General features: G+C 48.9%; 1 protein-coding gene across 1 annotated transcript; it reads right to left on the reverse strand.

The window, feature by feature from the left end:
* Window positions 1-792: 792 nt before the first annotated feature.
* On the reverse strand, window positions 793-8768 carry C19H19orf12 (chromosome 19 C19orf12 homolog). Its single transcript, XM_075576309.1, is given in 3 exon segments — window positions 793-3189; window positions 8608-8734; window positions 8736-8768. Coding segments are annotated over 3 exon segments (426 nt in total). The 3' UTR covers window positions 793-2923.
* Between the last annotated feature and the right edge of the window lie 8126 nt (window positions 8769-16894).

Consider the following 16894-nt stretch of genomic DNA (forward strand, 5'->3'; position numbering starts at 1 on the left):
GGCAGGTGCACCTAATTCAGACTGAACTACTGATTGCAAAAGGGTTTAAAAGGCAGTCAGCAAGCTTTCAGGAGAGACTTTCCACAACCAGTAGGAAACTGGTTGGGGGGGGGGGACCGGATGGACACAGGGCCTGCTGGGCCCCCAACAACCTGCAAAAGGAACCTCCACAAAACCTAATAAGCCTGCTGGACGCAGGGCTTGTCTACAAGGAGCCTGCATTTCTTAGTCTGCTGAGGAAGCAGCACTGCCTTTCTGCAAAGTGTCACAGCTCCAGGGGGAGTTCCTGCAGACGGATTCCCAGCACTACAGTAAGGACTATATATTTTATTCCTGACATGCAATGTATAATGTGAAGATTGATCTAGCCTAGCTGGCCAGTCATTTAGACTGGTATGTCTAGTCAGCCTCCCTAATGTGGAGTAGGCTTTTGTTTTATGACCTGGTTTTGCCTTAAAATGGTTCAGAGTGCCTACCATATCTGTTGACATGGCGAAATAAACAACTCAAGAGTTTGCTCAAGCCTAAAATACATTGTGCTCTTACATACATGACAGACTAGAAGTAGGGTCAGTGTGTATGTGTGTGAGATAGATATATAATCTCATATTCCCCCCCCCCCCCCAATCATTTCCTCAAATCTCAATCAACCCCCCCCCCCTTCCCCTATGATGAACTCATTAATAAACTCAACTTTGTATGGCTTTTTTGTGGTGATGCAACAGACTCCCTATTCCAATTTCCTAACAAATGCCAAAGATTCACATGCAAATACAATACATGACAACCATAGAATGAAAAATAAATATTTTCAATAAAAATTTATTCTAATTATATAATTTCTTTACACAGCATAACAATTTATACGCGCCCAATACAAACGCAAGGCAAAGATGTATAAAACAATTGTTACCAATCACTTCACTCTTAGGAATTTCTATACCTATAAAACCATATTGTGATCTAATATACAGTAATTATATTATATCTACAACAGCTAAATGATGGTACTTTATTTTTAACCTCTTGGCTGCCATAAGGACCTGCAAAGTATTGTTTGGCAGCAAACTGGTTGAGGTCTTGAAAAAGTGCAGTAGTTAAAGTTAAGCAGCAATTCCTCAAAGCAGCCAGAGGCGGCCAAATCCAGTCCTCAAGAGCTACCAACCGACCAGGTGTTCAGGATAGACCTGCTTCAGCAAAAGTGGCTCAAATCAGTGGCTCAGTCGAAGTTAGCTACCACGGCTATAGGCATTTTAATTTGTTTAGTGTTGGTATCTTGTACCCTCTTTTTCTTACATTTTTATTGTTCCATTTTAGCCTCCCCGGCATCTAATATATCAAACGCTTATATCTAATTAACGGATTGTTTTGTAGTTGTACAATAAAGGGAGACATTTTTACATGAGATTGTAACAAAGGAGCATCACATTAAAACAAATAAAACAGCATTGGAAAGGATAAGAGATCTCTTCAAGGATGTAAAAATGCAAACAAATTCCAATCACCCTTTTGCTACTTTTAAGGCAATTATTAACCAAACTCAATCAATTGGTGCTACAGATGTCTGCTCGCATTCATTTAGTTTTGCATGGCTGGCCCCTGAAGCAATGAATGGTTTAAATCTGCAACAAAAAACCTTCACATTGATTTGAGCATGCACTTTACCAAGCTGTATTCACAAGGCTCCAGTGATTTGAAGTTGGGGGCAAGACTTCTTTCCTTAAGAATATATCAGCTAACATTTGTGTAACTTCACAACTTAAGGTTTTAAATAAATGTGGCCTGTGACATTTACGCGTGATAATGGTAATAGTTGTAACAAAAAAGGCATGAGGTGTTAGATTAAAGACTGCATAGGTTATCTGCAGTAGTATTTAGGAACTTCATAAGGTTATAAAGGTCCCGATCTGCATCATTTTAAAAGGTCATTGAACCGGTTTCAAGTGTTGGAAAAGCCTGGTCCAGGCACCAAAAATTAAAGATCACTTAGGAACAAAGTAAATTAATGGCAATGATTATTTTAATGTAGTAAAACTTGGTGATTGAGATCTTTATCAATAAAAATCATTCAAGTTTATGTATTTAATCATTTATCCAAAGAAAGGCGTTTGCTTTTAGTTATAATGGGGGTTCTGGTCAAATCATGTTTTGTCCTATCCACTTATAAGGTCATCAGATTCAGGGACACCCTTTACCTGCTCGACACCAATATGGAGAGAAGGGTAGGGAAATACTCAAAACTTAGTTGCACTCTTTACAAAACATCGACACACTTTCACAAACTATTTAAAAATACTTATGCTTGACTGATTTTTAACCCATCAAACATACCAGATATAAATTCAATTGATTGTAAGTGGGACTGCACCTTATCCGTTCATTTTCCAGAACCATTAGAAGCCATATAGAAAATGCACCTGTTTTCCAAAAAAAGTGATAGTAATGACATACAATTTCTTTCAAGAACTATAAATAATTTCCAACATTATACAAGAGGTAGGTTTATGACATATTCAGTTATGCATTTTAACCCCCCAAAAAATGGGCTGCAAGGTATACAATCCTCACTTAGTTAAAGTGCTACATAGTTACCTATAAACACTATGCAGCTTTTCCCCCACATGATCTGTAGTGTCAATAACATGAAATCAAAGTAGGATCTATGGTGAATTTTCAACATTCCCTCTCCATCAGTTATATCATGAGAAATTGCATATCTGGCATTAAAAAGGTGACAGTTTTCCCTTATATTTAACTTAGGTGGTATTGTCCCCTTTTGATTGTTAGCTCTAAAAATGTTTTAGATTTACTGTCCGATGAGGAAAATTCACTATTTTCCATATGGGTTCTCAGAGCGACTTGACATATCGGAGCATAGTGCATCCTGCCGGGAGAGCAGTTAAAAGGATAGCTGCGAACAGGTCTAATCCCCATACTGAATTTCAGCTTGCAGTTCTTGAGTGACGTAGCTTATGAGTGCTGCTGTCACCTTCTGCTGCAAAGAGGCATTTCCCATTACAAGCATGATTAGCTGCGAGGCATCAGTCCAATCCAGGTTCCTGATAATGGCATAAACACCTTCGCAGAGCTTCTGCTGTTGCACAGAGGGTAGTTCTAGAATAATCTGAGGTATAGGTTTGAATTGTCCACTGGTCATCCAGGCACCGAGTAATCCTCCTACTGCACCTCCTAAAAACAAACATGGATTTATATCTTGTTCGTCATTAATTGTTTTGCGGTCAATATGCACTTTCTGTAATATAAACATCTAGTAGCCAATTTAGTCCTGAAGAATTGTACATAAGGTTATATTAGACAAACATAGTGATGTAATAGTTTAGAGCTTGCAAAACCTTAGGTCTTTATGCATGTGTAAGGTTTTAAAAGCATAGTTACACTATTACAGTAAATCCATTAAAACACCCAGATTCCTGCATCAAATCTACCAGTCAACACGTAAAGTTGTACAGTATGAGACATTGTGACAACTTCCCTTCAAATTTTTTCCGATAGACGAGCGCAAAGTGTATAAGTGTAAAGTCACAGAATGTGTGCAAAAGGAAATTAATGTGCTAAATCAGGGCTAGGCAACATGTTGTTCGTATGCATATTAAAAATAAAATATCCATTTCAGGCGATAGAGTCCCACCCAAAATGGAATAATGCAGGGGGTGATTTTATATTAGAGACACCTATTAACAGGTCAACACGGACATACAGTAAATGCATTAAATCTCCACTTCCTGTGACTACACCCTTCCCCAGTACGCCGTTTCTTGTGTTTATTTTCCAGTTTGGTTTTCTGGTCAAAGACTGAGCGCCCGGTGCTACATGGGAGGGCTTCCATACTACATTCTGAGCCTTTAAAGTATTATGTCAACAGCACTTTCTGGCTTTTGTGAAATCTTTGCCAATGTTATATTGGCTCAGATCCCTGCCAGCGGGCACTATGTCACAGAAAGGAGACTAAAAAGCATCATTATGCAACAGTCCAAAAGAAAGAGTTTTAACATCTGGCTTAAACAAAGTTCTGTACCAATCAAAGAATAAGTGCCACCAGTGCAGCCAGGTTGGGCTAAAGAAATACCTATTTTTACCATTTTTAGCATGTTAGGCAAGTTACAAAGTAGATGAGGCTGAAAAAAAAAAGACATGTGTTAGAGTTCAACCCATGTTAAATTTAGACGACAGATACCTGTATGCTATATTTGTCACTTAAAAAATGGCTTTAACGAAGCTGTGCTATTCCACAAGACGCCTTCTAGCTCTGGAAGATTAAGGCCCATTCACTGGAATCTCTTCTGATTTCAGGTGTCTTGTGGGATAGCACTACTTACTAAATCCGGGTCATCATCTCTCTGTAAAGGCCACTATAACTACCCCTGACAAAGTGACCCGTGAGCAGTTACGAAACCATAGGGTTAACTTTTACATGTGCAGAAGGGCAGGAGAGCGATTGGAGAGACAGACTGAGAGCAATGACATCAGATCCGAGACCGGCGCCACACACACCAGCATAGAGACAGAGAGTGTCAGCAAGTGCAGTGCTCTAACCGTATCGTCTCCCCCCTCACCTGAGAGGAAGTGCTGTCACCAACGTGTGTGTGTGTGTATCCCTCATAACGGATTCCCAAGTTGTGTAACTTTTCTTTAATCCATTTAATCATTTTTTTTTGTCATTATTAAAGTACTCCTTTTTAATATTCCAAGCCCAATTCACTTTTGCTCACTTATTCTACGTGAAGGCACTCTAAAAAGGGACTACAGAACAGCCATTCATAGAGGAATATTATCTCCACCTACATACTATTACAAAAGATACTCCAAACAGGCACATCCTACATTAACAGCGGTACGTGCATAAAATGCAAAACAGTCCAAGTGCAAGTTCAAACTCAATAGGAGTCGTGCCTTATTTGAACGTATTACACTATTTGACCTTTTTCGTCTTTGTTTCCACATATGTTCTGGAACACCCTGCACCCCAGAGAACATACGCCAAACAATGACTCAAAAACAAACATTCAAAAAGCATTCTCTATGCATATGAGAAAAGGAGAAAATGTATCTCATAATTTCAATGGAGGTGCTGGCCGCTTTCTTTGGTTTGAGGTGCTTGATCCGTCTAGCTAAGTGTTTTTCAACAGGGGTTCCTAGAAACCCTTGGGTTCACTTGGCGTCCCTAAATAGTTCCCTGCAATCGTCAGGTCATTTGAAAATGGTGCCAAGTACAGCAAAAAAAGGTAACACTGAGCTCATTTGCATGTCATTTCGCAGAATTCCTGGCTCCAATTATTTTGTAAGGAGAAAATAGGCGTAAGTAATGCACTCAAACTTTTGGCACGGCTTGCTTATGAAACCAGGTCCTCGTTCTTCTCACTTCTCCAAACAGATCCTCGTAGATCATGCTTGTTCGCATCTTGGTGATGTCAGCTGGTTACAGCTACGTACTGCATACAGAAGCCCTGAATGGTTGTAGCAGAAAAAGGCTTACAACAAGCTTTGTGGTCTGCAATTGTCACTTCATCATGGGGATAGCACAGCCATTTATCACCGTCTCTTTATACCGTCCATCGGATCCACGTTTGTTAATCAAGTGTTATATTTTATTCCCTATAGAAAAGCGGCTCAAAATATATATATATATATATGTTAAAAAAAAAAATAACCTCAGTGGTATCTTATTTATGAGGTTCTAAGGAAATTCTGTAGAAAATAATTCTAAGAATTACATCAAGAAAATATTTGGATATTTGAACTGATTGATTCTCAAAAAAGAAGCAAAAATGGTACAACCAGTGATCTCGCATTCTCTAAAACTATGGGATAGAGTTCCTTCCTTATCCGTTCAGTCGAGTACGACTCTCGGCCACTCTATCGGAAGACATGGAGAACACTAATCAATAAAGTATGTAGGGCTAAATCTGTTTCATCTATTCCATCACCTGACTCCAATACTGTCTAACCCAGGGTTTGTTCCGGCTCTCCAATCAAAGGTATATCAAATATGGAGAGAAAAAGGTTTGAGGAGACTGTGGGATGTGGTGAAATCGGATAGGATTAAAACATGCCAGGAAATAAAAAGGAAGAGTTTGATATACCAAATATGCATTTATACCAATATTTTCAGATAAGGCACTATGCCCCTTCAACACAACCCACACAGGACGTTTTTAGACTTCTGACAATTTTCGAGAATCTATACTCCGCAAACGAATATCAAAGGTACTATAGCACAATTATACCAAATTCTGATCACACAGAAAGTTGAGCAACCAAGTAACAATACGCTAGACTGGGAAAATTATATCGGGTGACCATTAAAGAGAAAGGAGTGGCTGGAAATATGAGAGATCAGCTAGAGCGTCTAAGTGTTTGGCAGTCTGGGAAATCAACCTTAAGATATTACATAGGTGCTATTACACCCCAGCCAGACTCCGGCTTCCTCCCCCCTGTGCTGGCAGAACAGCGGCCAAATAGGCTTGTTTAAACTTATTTGGTGGACCTGTCTTAAGATTACTATTCTGGAGAAAAATTAAAAAGCTAATTAAGAGAATCACGGGACTGGACTGCCCATGGAATATGGAGACAATACTAATCTTAAAAACAAGAGCGGATTTAGAGAGGAATATAGACAAACTAATGATACATATCCTTTCCTCAGCCAAAGCAGTAATAGCTAGTAGTTGGAAACTGGTCAACCCTCCGACAATGGCATAAGGGAAAAAAAAACTAAACTATATTATGGTAATGCAAAAACATACCAGTTTAATTCAGGATAGATACGAAGACTACCTGAAGATATGGGTGCCATGGATGATATACTGGGAAGCAAATGTTTAAAGATTCTCTATTTATTTTCTCTCTAGCACAACTATGACTAACGTGAACCACACCGAAATGCAAATGTAACAAAGTATAAAAGGATGTACAGAAAAAAAAAAGATGAAAATGTATCCTCCCCCACCCCTCCACTACCTATTTTTCTTTTGTACCCCCCCCATCCTGAATATAAACTTGTGAAAAAAACACAAAAAAAAAAACGCAATGGGAATATTTTTCCCGTCACTAAAATGCTTTCATTATCTATCTTTTAGCCTTTCTGGGTTTCCTTCTGTACACATTTATTTATTAGCCTTCATCTTTTATATAATCTTTGCATAACATATCACATTTTTCACATAAAATGTTTCCTACAATATTTTCTTAGAGCACCTCATAAATAAGATAACACTGGATGTAATATACACATACTGTACACGTCAAAGATTACAGAAAAGGATGCTCCACCAGAATTCAAAGAACGGGGAAAGAGACGGCAAGTAGGTGAAGAGAAATGTATTTAGTACATATCAAAAAAGTTTCCAACATTTCGGAGCCAACTCAGGGCCCGTTTACCAGGTGTGGGCAAAACTGACAAAAACAAACTTTTAAATAGTGCACAAAAGCGGAAGTACTACTAAACCATGCAAAAAGAGACCGCGAGCATCACCACTGGCTGCTGCTAAGCAACCCGTGAGAACAAGTCATTTTGCTTTTTTCTGCCCAGATTAGATAAGCCTACATTATAGCCCTCTTTCCACTCTTGATTCCGGTATTGACGTAGCTACTGCCCGCCGACCGGATCCTCTGATGTATATTTACATCGCTACTTGTTCTCACTGTCTTGAGAGAGGCTCCTGTATAGAGCCGAAACGTTGATAGTTTTGCAATAAAATTAACTTTTTCTTTAAGCCCTAGAGTGCCTGCATTCCAGTCCCCTGCAGTTTGTACCCAGACAGGACACCATTTTTGGTGGAGTGCCACTAATATAACACACACACACCACACACAATAATGTGAATCGGTTTTCAATGGTAATAAAATATGCTGCAAGACGTAAATAACGGGTTTTTATATAGATCCCGAAATACATTGGGGGAACCTCTCGCGGCTACATCGTAACCACCCACAAAGAGTTCCCCTCCCGGCTTCTGTCCGCAGAACGGAGTCGCAGCCAAGTGACGTCACCAGGAGGCGACTGATAATCTATGGGGAGTGAGGAGGATAACAGAGAGAACCTGGTTCAGTGGTTTTTCTATACGTTTGTTAGTGGCATTACTTACGCCTGTTATATTACTCCTTACAGAATATATGGACCTACACTTGCTTTTCTTAGTCTCAGGAATAATAGTACCTGCAAAACAGTGTACCTTGTAGATTTGTATACAGATCTAACAAAAACAAATCTGACTGATTGGTTTCTCAGAAATAATTGGACCTGCAACATTTGCAGTAAAGATCTTATTAAAAAGCCAACTAAAAAAAAAATCTGATGCAGATACACAGAGGAGATAAGTGTACGGGTTCTCTTTGCAATTTTAAAATGGGCTACTGCAAGTGGAAACTAGAGTTTTAAAATGATGATAAACCATTTCATATAGCGCTTTTCTCCAATGGGACTCAAAGCGCTTCCCAATTACAGTATAGTGAGGGGTGCGCAGCAGCACAGAGTATTTTTATAGACATATCCCTGCCCTATGATAATGCGCAATCTGTTGATCTGTCATATTGTACCCTGGGAAGGGGAGAATAGGAATTCTATAATAATAAAAAAAAGCAACTTACCTACAGCTATTCCTGGGGGACCACCCATCAAGCCTCCTAAAAAGGCTACAGCCCCGGCTACTAGTGCCCCTTTCCCAGAGTGCTTAACGGCAGCTTTCATTTTCTGATGGTCAGAAATATGGCACAGGGAGGCTCATGATATCATTCACCTGCACAGGCATCTTCTTGGTCTGTAGGAGAAAATATATATTTAATGTCAATCAACAATGGAGAAACGCCAACAGGTATAACCCTTCCCTGCTGGGAGAACGAAGAATCCTTGCAAGTGACCGAATAACGGAGGTAATGCTGTTAAATAAGGAGGTGAACCCTTAAGGTGTGTACTATTACTATGCAAAAATAAATAACTAACCCTTCACAGACCTTTGAACCTTCCAAATGTGATTACAGAGTCAGTAAAAGTAAAGTCTACATGCATGTCACAAAAAATAAAAAACTTGAGCAATATTTATACAACAATGATGGTTATTAAGATCGATATAATGATAATAATGGTGATGTCCTCAGCTTTATTTAGTGATGCCAGAGATGATTTCCAGAACACAGTTATGTGCAAATGAGACTGAGTGAGGGAATCACTTGCTACCACGGGACAAATGTCAATCAGAACTTTATTACATACAGGTCAAGTTCTAATTCCCATATTGGTTTTGTGATACTTTTTAGCGGCCAACATTAGCGTACTTGATAAAATTGTAGTGTGAGCTTTTGAAACATTATAGGTTTCGCCTTCAATTGTAAGCAGTTATTGCAACTTTTGGCTGCCCACTAAATGTTTGTTGCAATAGTGTATACAAATATCACAGGTAAAGGCACAGATCATTTTACGGTTGCACTGTAACCCTAACCCATAACTTAACCCCTTACCCTAAAAAACCATAACCCCAACCTCGGTGCGAAATGGCCGCGGCCAACTGCCACTCAGTGACTGAATGGCCACACTAATTGTCCCTTCCTATCCCATGTCACATAAGGAGAGAGAGAAAAAAAAAGAAGTTCTGTGTGCCGAGCACGCGCATTGTAAGTGACACGTCTTTGTGTTTTTGTCACTGAAATTGTAATTATACTCTCAAAAGTCTTTCATTCAATCAAAAACATAAAAATCTAAATACAATATCACAGACAAAAAACACAAAGAAGTTTGACTTACAACTCGCGTGCCCGGCACATACCCAGTCTTTTTTCCTCTCTCTACCCCCACACACCTCACCCCTCTCCCCCTTTTTTCTCTCTTCCCCCACCAGTCTCCCGCTACCCCCCTGCCCCCCCAAGTTTCTCTCACTCACCTCCCCCTCTCCAAGTGTTTCACTCCTCTCCCATCCCCAAGTGTCACCAAAAAAATGTGATTGCACTTTTGGCACCAAAAGTTCTACCGAAAAGGCTCAAATTGTTAGTGTTTTTATTTTGTAGCCACGTGACTTGAAAACAGGGTGTTCTACAAGTTAGAAATAATTTAGAAAGCAAACGTAGTAGAAAACACAACGGCCCCCCACTTCTCAGTGTCAATCCAATTTGCTGCAAACTTGGTAGTATGATGCAACCATTAAGTAATAACAGGATTTATATTAATAGCACGGTCTATGACCATCATTTTTATTGCACTGAAAATAAACGGATGTGATGCGTGTGATTAGAGAGCTGGGGGAGGGGGGAAGAGAGCTGGGGGGAGGGGGGAAGAGAGCTGGGGGGAGGGGGGAAGAAGAGAGCTGGGGGGAGGGGGAAGAAGAGAGCTGGGGGGAGGGGGGAAGAAGAGAGCTGGGGGAGGGGGGAAGAAGAGAGCTGGGGGAGGGGGGAAGAAGAGAGCTGGGGGAGGGGGGGAAGAAGAGAGCTGGGGGAGGGGGGAAGAAGAGAGCTGGGGAAGGGGGGAAGAAGAGAGCTGGGGGAGGGGGGAAGAAGAGAGCTGGGGGAGGGGGGAGAAGAGAGCTGGGGGAGGGGGGAAGAAGAGAGCTTCTGGGGGGGGGGAGAAGAGAGCTGGGGGGGAGAAGAGAGCTGGGGGGGGAGAAGAGAGCTGGGGGGGGGGAGAAGAGAGCTGGGGGGGGAGAAAGAGAGCTGGGGGGGGAGAAGAGAGCTGGGGGGGGGGAGAGAGAGAGCTGGGGGGGGGAGAAGAGAGCTGGGGGGGGGGGAGAAGAGAGCTGGGGGGGGGGGGAGAAGAGAGCTGGGGGGGGGGGAGAAGAGAGCTGGGGGGGGGGGGAGAAGAGAGCTGGGGGGGGGGGAGAAGAGAGCTGGGGGGGGGGAGAAGAGAGCTGGGGGGGGGGGGAGAAGAGAGCTGGGGGGGGGAAAAGAGCTGGGGGGGGGGAGAAAGAGCTGGGGGGGGAGAAAGAGCTGGGGGGGGAGAAAGAGCTGGGGGGGGAGAAAGAGCTGGGGGGGGAGAAAGAGCTGGGGGGGGAGAAAGAGCTGGGGGGGGAGAAAGAGCTGGGGGGGGAGAAAGAGAGCTGGGGGGGGAGAAAGAGAGCTGGGGGGGGAGAAAGAGAGCTGGGGGGGAGAAAGAGAGCTGGGTGGGGGGGAGAAAGAGAGCTGGGGGGGAGAAAGAGAGCTGGGTGGGGGGGAGAAAGAGAGCTGGGTGGGGGGGAGAAAGAGAGCTGGGTGGGGGGGAGAAAGAGAGCTGGGTGGGGGGGAGAAAGAGAGCTGGGTGGGGGGGGAGAAAGAGAGCTGGGTGGGGGGAGAAAGAGAGCTGGGTGGGGGGGAGAAGAGAGCTGGGTGGGGGGGGAGAAAGAGAGCTGGGTGGGGGGGGAGAAAGAGAGCTGGGTGGGGGGGGAGAAAGAGAGCTGGGTGGGGGGGAGGAAAGAGAGCTGGGTGGGGGGGAGAAAGAGAGCTGGGTGGGGGGGGAGAAAGAGAGCTGGGTGGGGGGGGAGAAAGAGAGCTGGGTGGGGGGGAGAAAGAGAGCTGGGTTGGGGGGGAGAAAGAGAGCTGGGTGGGGGGGAGAAAGAGAGCTGGGTGGGGGGAGAAAGAGAGCTGGGGTGGGGGAGAAAGAGAGCTGGGTGGGGGAGAAAGAGAGCTGGGTGGGGGGAGAAAGAGAGCTGGGTGGGGGGAGGAGAAAGAGAGCTGGGGGGGGAGAAAGAGAGCTGGGGGGGGAGAAAGAGAGCTGGGGGGGGGGGGAAAGAGAGCTGGGGGGGGGGGAGAAAGAGAGCTGGGGGGGGAGAAAGAGAGCTGGGGGGGGGGAGAAAGAGAGCTGGGGGGGAGAAAGAGAGCTGGGGGAGAAAGAGAGCTGGGGAGAAAGAGAGCTGGGGGGAGAAAGAGAGCTGGGGGGGAGAAAGAGAGCTGGGGGGGGAGAAAGAGAGCTGGGGGGGGAGAAAGAGAGCTGGGGGGGGAGAAAGAGAGCTGGGGGGGGAGAAAGAGAGCTGGGGGGGGTGGGAGAAAGAGAGCTGGGGGGGGAGAAAGAGAGCTGGGGGGGAGAAAGAGCTGGGGGGGAGAAAGAGCTGGGGGGGGGGGAGAAAGAGAGCTGGGGGGGGGGAGAAAGAGAGCTGGGGGGGAGAAAGAGAGCTGGGGGGGGAGAAAGAGAGCTGGGGGGGAGAAAGAGAGCTGGGGGGGAGAAAGAGAGCTGGGGGGAGAAAGAGAGCTGGGGGGGAGAAAGAGAGCTGGGGGGTGAGAAAGAGAGCTGGGGGGGGGGAGAAGAGAGCTGGGGGGGAAGAAAGAGAGCTGGGGGGGGAGAAAGAGAGCTGGGGGGGGGAGAAAGAGCTGGGGGGGGGAGAAAGAGCTGGGGGGGAGAGAGAGCTGGGGGGGGGAGGAAAGAGAGCTGGGGGGAAGAAAGAGAGCTGGGGGGGGAGAAGAGAGCTGGGGGGGGGGAGAAAGAGCTGGGGGGGGGAGAAAGAGCTGGGGGGGAGAGAGAGCTGGGGGGGGGAGAAGAAGAGAGGCTGGGGGGGAAGAAAGAGAGCTGGGGGGGGAAGAAAGAGAGCTGGGGGGGGGAGAAAGAGCTGGGGGGGAGAAAGAGCTGGGGGGGGAGAGAGAGCTGGGGGGAGGGAGAGAGAGCTGGGGGGAGGGAGAGAGCTGGGGGGAGGGAGAGAGCTGGGGGGGAGAGAGAGAGCTGGGGGGGAGAGAGAGCGGGTGGGGGAGAGAGAGCTGGGTGGGGGAGAGAGAGCTGGGTGGGGGAGAGAGAGCTGGGTGGGGGAGAGAGAGCTGGGTGGGGGAGAGAGAGCTGGGTGGGGGAGAGAGAGCTGGGTGGGGGAGAGAGCTGAGGGAGGGACGAGAGCTGGGGGGAGAGAGGTGTGTGTGTGTGTGTAACCCCTGCGGCAGGGTGAGGGGGGGGCGGCAGGGTGGGCGGCGGCAGGGTGGGCGTCAGGGGGGGGGCAGCAGGGTGGGGGGGGGGGGCGGCAGGGTGTGGGGGGGGGCGGGCAGGTGTGCAATCCTGTGAGCGGTGCGGTGCAGTGCGGGCCTGGACCACTGTCCATGCACGGGGGGCACGCGCACACTGATACCGTACTGGCGGTCACATTACCGAGGCAGCGCAGATAGGGCTAACGGCCCTCCCCTGCACATACACACTCTCCCGCCCCCTTCACCGGCTGCACTCACCCGCCGTGTCCCGGTCCCTCCGTCACGTGACGCCGCGTGACGTCTCACCTCACAGTTCGGCTCCACCGAAGTGACAGTTGTTTGTGCGAGGCACGCGCCAGAGGGGCGGGGCATCACCTCTAAACCGTGGACGGGCTGCCATTCCATTGGGGGCTTGAACGAAGTGGGCGTGGCTCCATTGGGGGCTTGAACGAAGTGGGCGTGGCGCGCGGGGGGGCTGTCGTTCCTTGGAAGGAGGGCGTGGCGATACAGTATATTAGCTGAAGGCATGGCATGCCTGTGACAGATTGAGGGGCGGGGCGTGTGCAGGCCTCGCGCGCCCTCGGCTTCTGCCTGGGTCATCACAGCTGAAGCTGAAAGTGAAACCGCAGTCACGTGACGTTTCTCAGCGCTGATTTGTTGGTTGCGGTGCGGCGCCCGCGAGGGATTTCCCCCTCACCTGTCCGCAAGCAGCAGAGTAGGGAGCAGTGGGCTGCGCTTATAGTGCGGGCGACAGATTGGTCTCTGGAAGTCACGTCAATTTGATTTTTCCAACGACCGCAGCGTGACGTCAGCACTATAAGCGCGGCCTGATGTCCCCGGGTAATGGTGGGTCAGTAACGCCTGTGGATCCGCGTGTCAACGGCGCTTGCGGAGGAGACTTACATATATAGGTATATGTAAGTCCCCTAACGCGGCGCGCGTGCTCACACGCTCAGTCGCGATCGGCGCTTAGGTAAATAAAAAATCTATACTTACCCGCGCGCTCAACTCCCCGAAATGGTGGGTCAGTAACTCATGTGGATCCTCGTGTCACCGGATAATGGTGAGTCAGTAACTCCTGTGGATCCTCGTGTCACCGGATAATTGTGGGTCAGTAACTCCTGTGGATCCTCGTGTCACCGGGTAATGGTGAGTCAGTAACGCTAGTGGATCGCGTGTCACCGGGTAATGGTGGGTCAGTAACTCCTGTGGATCCGCGTGTCACCGGGTAATGGTGGGTCAGTAACTCCTGTGGATCCTCGTGTCACCGGGTAATGGTGGGTCAGTAACTCCTGTGGATCCGCGTGTCACCGGTAATGGTGGGTCAGTAACTCCTGTGGATCCGCGTGTCACCGGGTAATGGTGAGTCAGTAACGCCTGTGGATCCGCTTGTGGCAGTTTTGCCATGACAGCTGCAATCATTGGGAGGTCGCAGTTAGAGTGTAAGCTCTTCAGGGCAGGGACTCCTTTTCCTAGTTTGTGGTATGGCGCGCTTAGTGCATTGCTGCTCCTATTATTGAGTCACGTGCATATTACCTCTGCGACGCACTGTATATAGGGGTTGGACGGCGCTATACATATGAAATATATAAGAAAATGCTAGTGCGCTAAAAAAAGGTCATATCTAATTATATTCTGTGTGATCATGCGTAATAACATGTATTCTGCAATGTAATACCCACTATATACAAAACCCAACAGTGAATTTGTGTCCATAGGAATATAATAAAGTGTCCATAGAAATATTGAAGAAATTTTTTTTTATATATATATATATATATATAGCAACTGTATATGCTTCACTGTGGAGGGTTTTAGTCACTTTTTTTACCCACCATAACCTTAATAGTCGTGGTATATATATATTTTATACTAGCTGAGAGACCCGGCGTTGCCCGGGATGTAAATGCGTAATAGGTAGTATTATTTATAAATCGTGGAACAATAGGTGACTGTTTGTTGTAAAGGTTGGATAATAATATTGAAAAGAAAGATGGAAGAAAATGTAATACGATGTTGTATAAAAATGGTTTATTGTAACCACACCACAGTACAATGTATATTAAAAATCTGAGTCGTGTGTCCTGCTAGGGTGTGAGGCGGCGGGTGGCGCGTGGGTTGTGAGTGCTGTGTGCGAGTGGGGGTCCTGCTAGGGTGTGAGGCGGCGGGTGGCGCGTGGGTTGTGAGTGCTGTGTGCGAGTGGGGGTCCTGCTAGGGTGTGAGGCGGCGGGTGGTGCGTGGGTTGTGAGTGCTGTCTGTGAGTGGGGGTCCTGCTAGGGTGTGAGGCGGCGGGTGGCGCGTGGGTTGTGAGTGCTGTCTGTGAGTGGGGGTCCTGCAAGGGTGTGAGGCGGCGGCGGCTGGCGCGTGGGTTGTGAGTGCTGTCTGTGAGTGGGGGGTCCTGCTAGGGTGTGAGGCGGTGGGTCAGTGATGTCGGTGCGTAGGGGCGGGAGGCAGCAGGTGTGTGTGGCGGCAGGTATGTGTCGAGTGTGGCGGGTGTCTGTTGAGTGCGTGCAGCGGCTGTGAGGCGGTGGGTGAAAGGCAGAGGCGGCCGGAGTAAGGGCGGGTGAAAGGCAGAGGCGGGGTGGGGAGGCGGTAAGGCGGGCATGAAGGCGAAGGGCGGCGGGAAGGGGAGGAGGGGGGCAAGGGGTGGAGGAGGGGGGCAAGGGGTGGAGGAGGGGGGCAAGGGGTGGAGGAGGGGGGCAAGGGGTGGAGGAGGGGGGCAAGGGGTGGAGGAGGGGGGCAAGGGGTGGAGGAGGGGGGCAAGGGTTAGAGGAGGGGGGGAAGGGTTAGAGGAGGGGGGGGAAGGGTTAGAGGAGGGGGGGAAGGGTTAGAGGAGGGGGGGAAGGGTTAGAGGAGGGGGGGGAAGGGTTAGAGGAGGGGGGGGAAGGGTTAGAGGAGGGGGGGAAGGGTTAGAGGAGGGGGGGGAAGGGTTAGAGATGGGGGGGGGAAGGGTTAGAGATGGGGGGGGAAGGGTTAGAGGAGGGGGGGGGAAGGGTTAGAGGAGGGGGGGGGAAGGGTTAGAGGAGGGGGGGGGAAGGGTTAGAGGAGGGGGGGAAGGGTTAGAGGAGGGGGGGAAGGGTTAGAGGAGGGGGGGAAGGGTTAGAGGAGGGGGGGAAGGGTTAGAGGAGGGGGGGGAAGGGTTAGAGGAGGGGGGGGAAGGGTTAGAGGAGGGGGGGGAAGGGTTAGAGGAGGGGGTGGAAGTGTGGAAGGGGGTGGGAGGGGAAAGGGGAAAAAGAGGTGGAGGGGGGGGGAAGAGGAGCGGAGGGGGGGGTGGAAAGGGGAGCGGAGGGGGGGGGTGGAAAGGGGAGCGGAGGGGGGGTGAAGGGGAGCGGAGGGGGGGTGAAGGGGAGCGGAGGGGGGGTGAAGGGGAGCGGAGGGGGGGTGAAGGGGAGCGGAGGGGGGGTGAAGGGGAGCGGAGGGGGGTGAAGGGGAGCGGAGGGGGGGAAGGGGAGCGGAGGGGGGAAGGGGAGCGGGGGGGGAAGGGGAGCGGGGGGGGGGAAGGGGAGCGGGGGGGGGGAAGGGGAGCGGGGGGGGGGAAGGGGAGCGGGGGGGGGAGGGGAGAAGTGGTGGGAAGGGGGAGGAGGGGGTGGAAAGGGGGAGAAGGGGGGAGGTGGTGGGAAGGGGGAGAAGGGGGGAGGTGGTGGGAAGGGGGGAGGTGGTGGGAAGGAGGAGGAGGGGGAAGGTGGTGGAAAGGGAGAGAAGGGGGGAGGTGGTGGGAAGGGGAAGGTGGTGGGAAGGGGGAGGAGGGGGGAGGTGGTGGGAAGGGGGGAGGGTGGAGGTGGTGGGAAGGGGGGGAGGTGGTGGAAAGGGGGGGGAGGTGGTGGGAAGGGGGGGGAGGTGGTGGGAAGGGGGGGGAGGTGGGAAGGGGGAGGCGGAGGGAAGGCGGGGGGTGGGAGGCGGTGGGAAGGGGGGTGGGAGGCGGTGGGAAGGGGGGGAGGTGGTGGGAAGGGGGGGGGAGACGGTGGGAAGGGGGGGGGAGGCGGTGGGAAGGGGGGGGGGAGGCGGTGGGAAGGGGGGGTGGGAGGCGGTTGGAAGG

Source organism: Ascaphus truei, chromosome 19 (assembly GCF_040206685.1).
Source record: "Ascaphus truei isolate aAscTru1 chromosome 19, aAscTru1.hap1, whole genome shotgun sequence".
Taxonomy (NCBI): domain Eukaryota; kingdom Metazoa; phylum Chordata; class Amphibia; order Anura; family Ascaphidae; genus Ascaphus; species Ascaphus truei.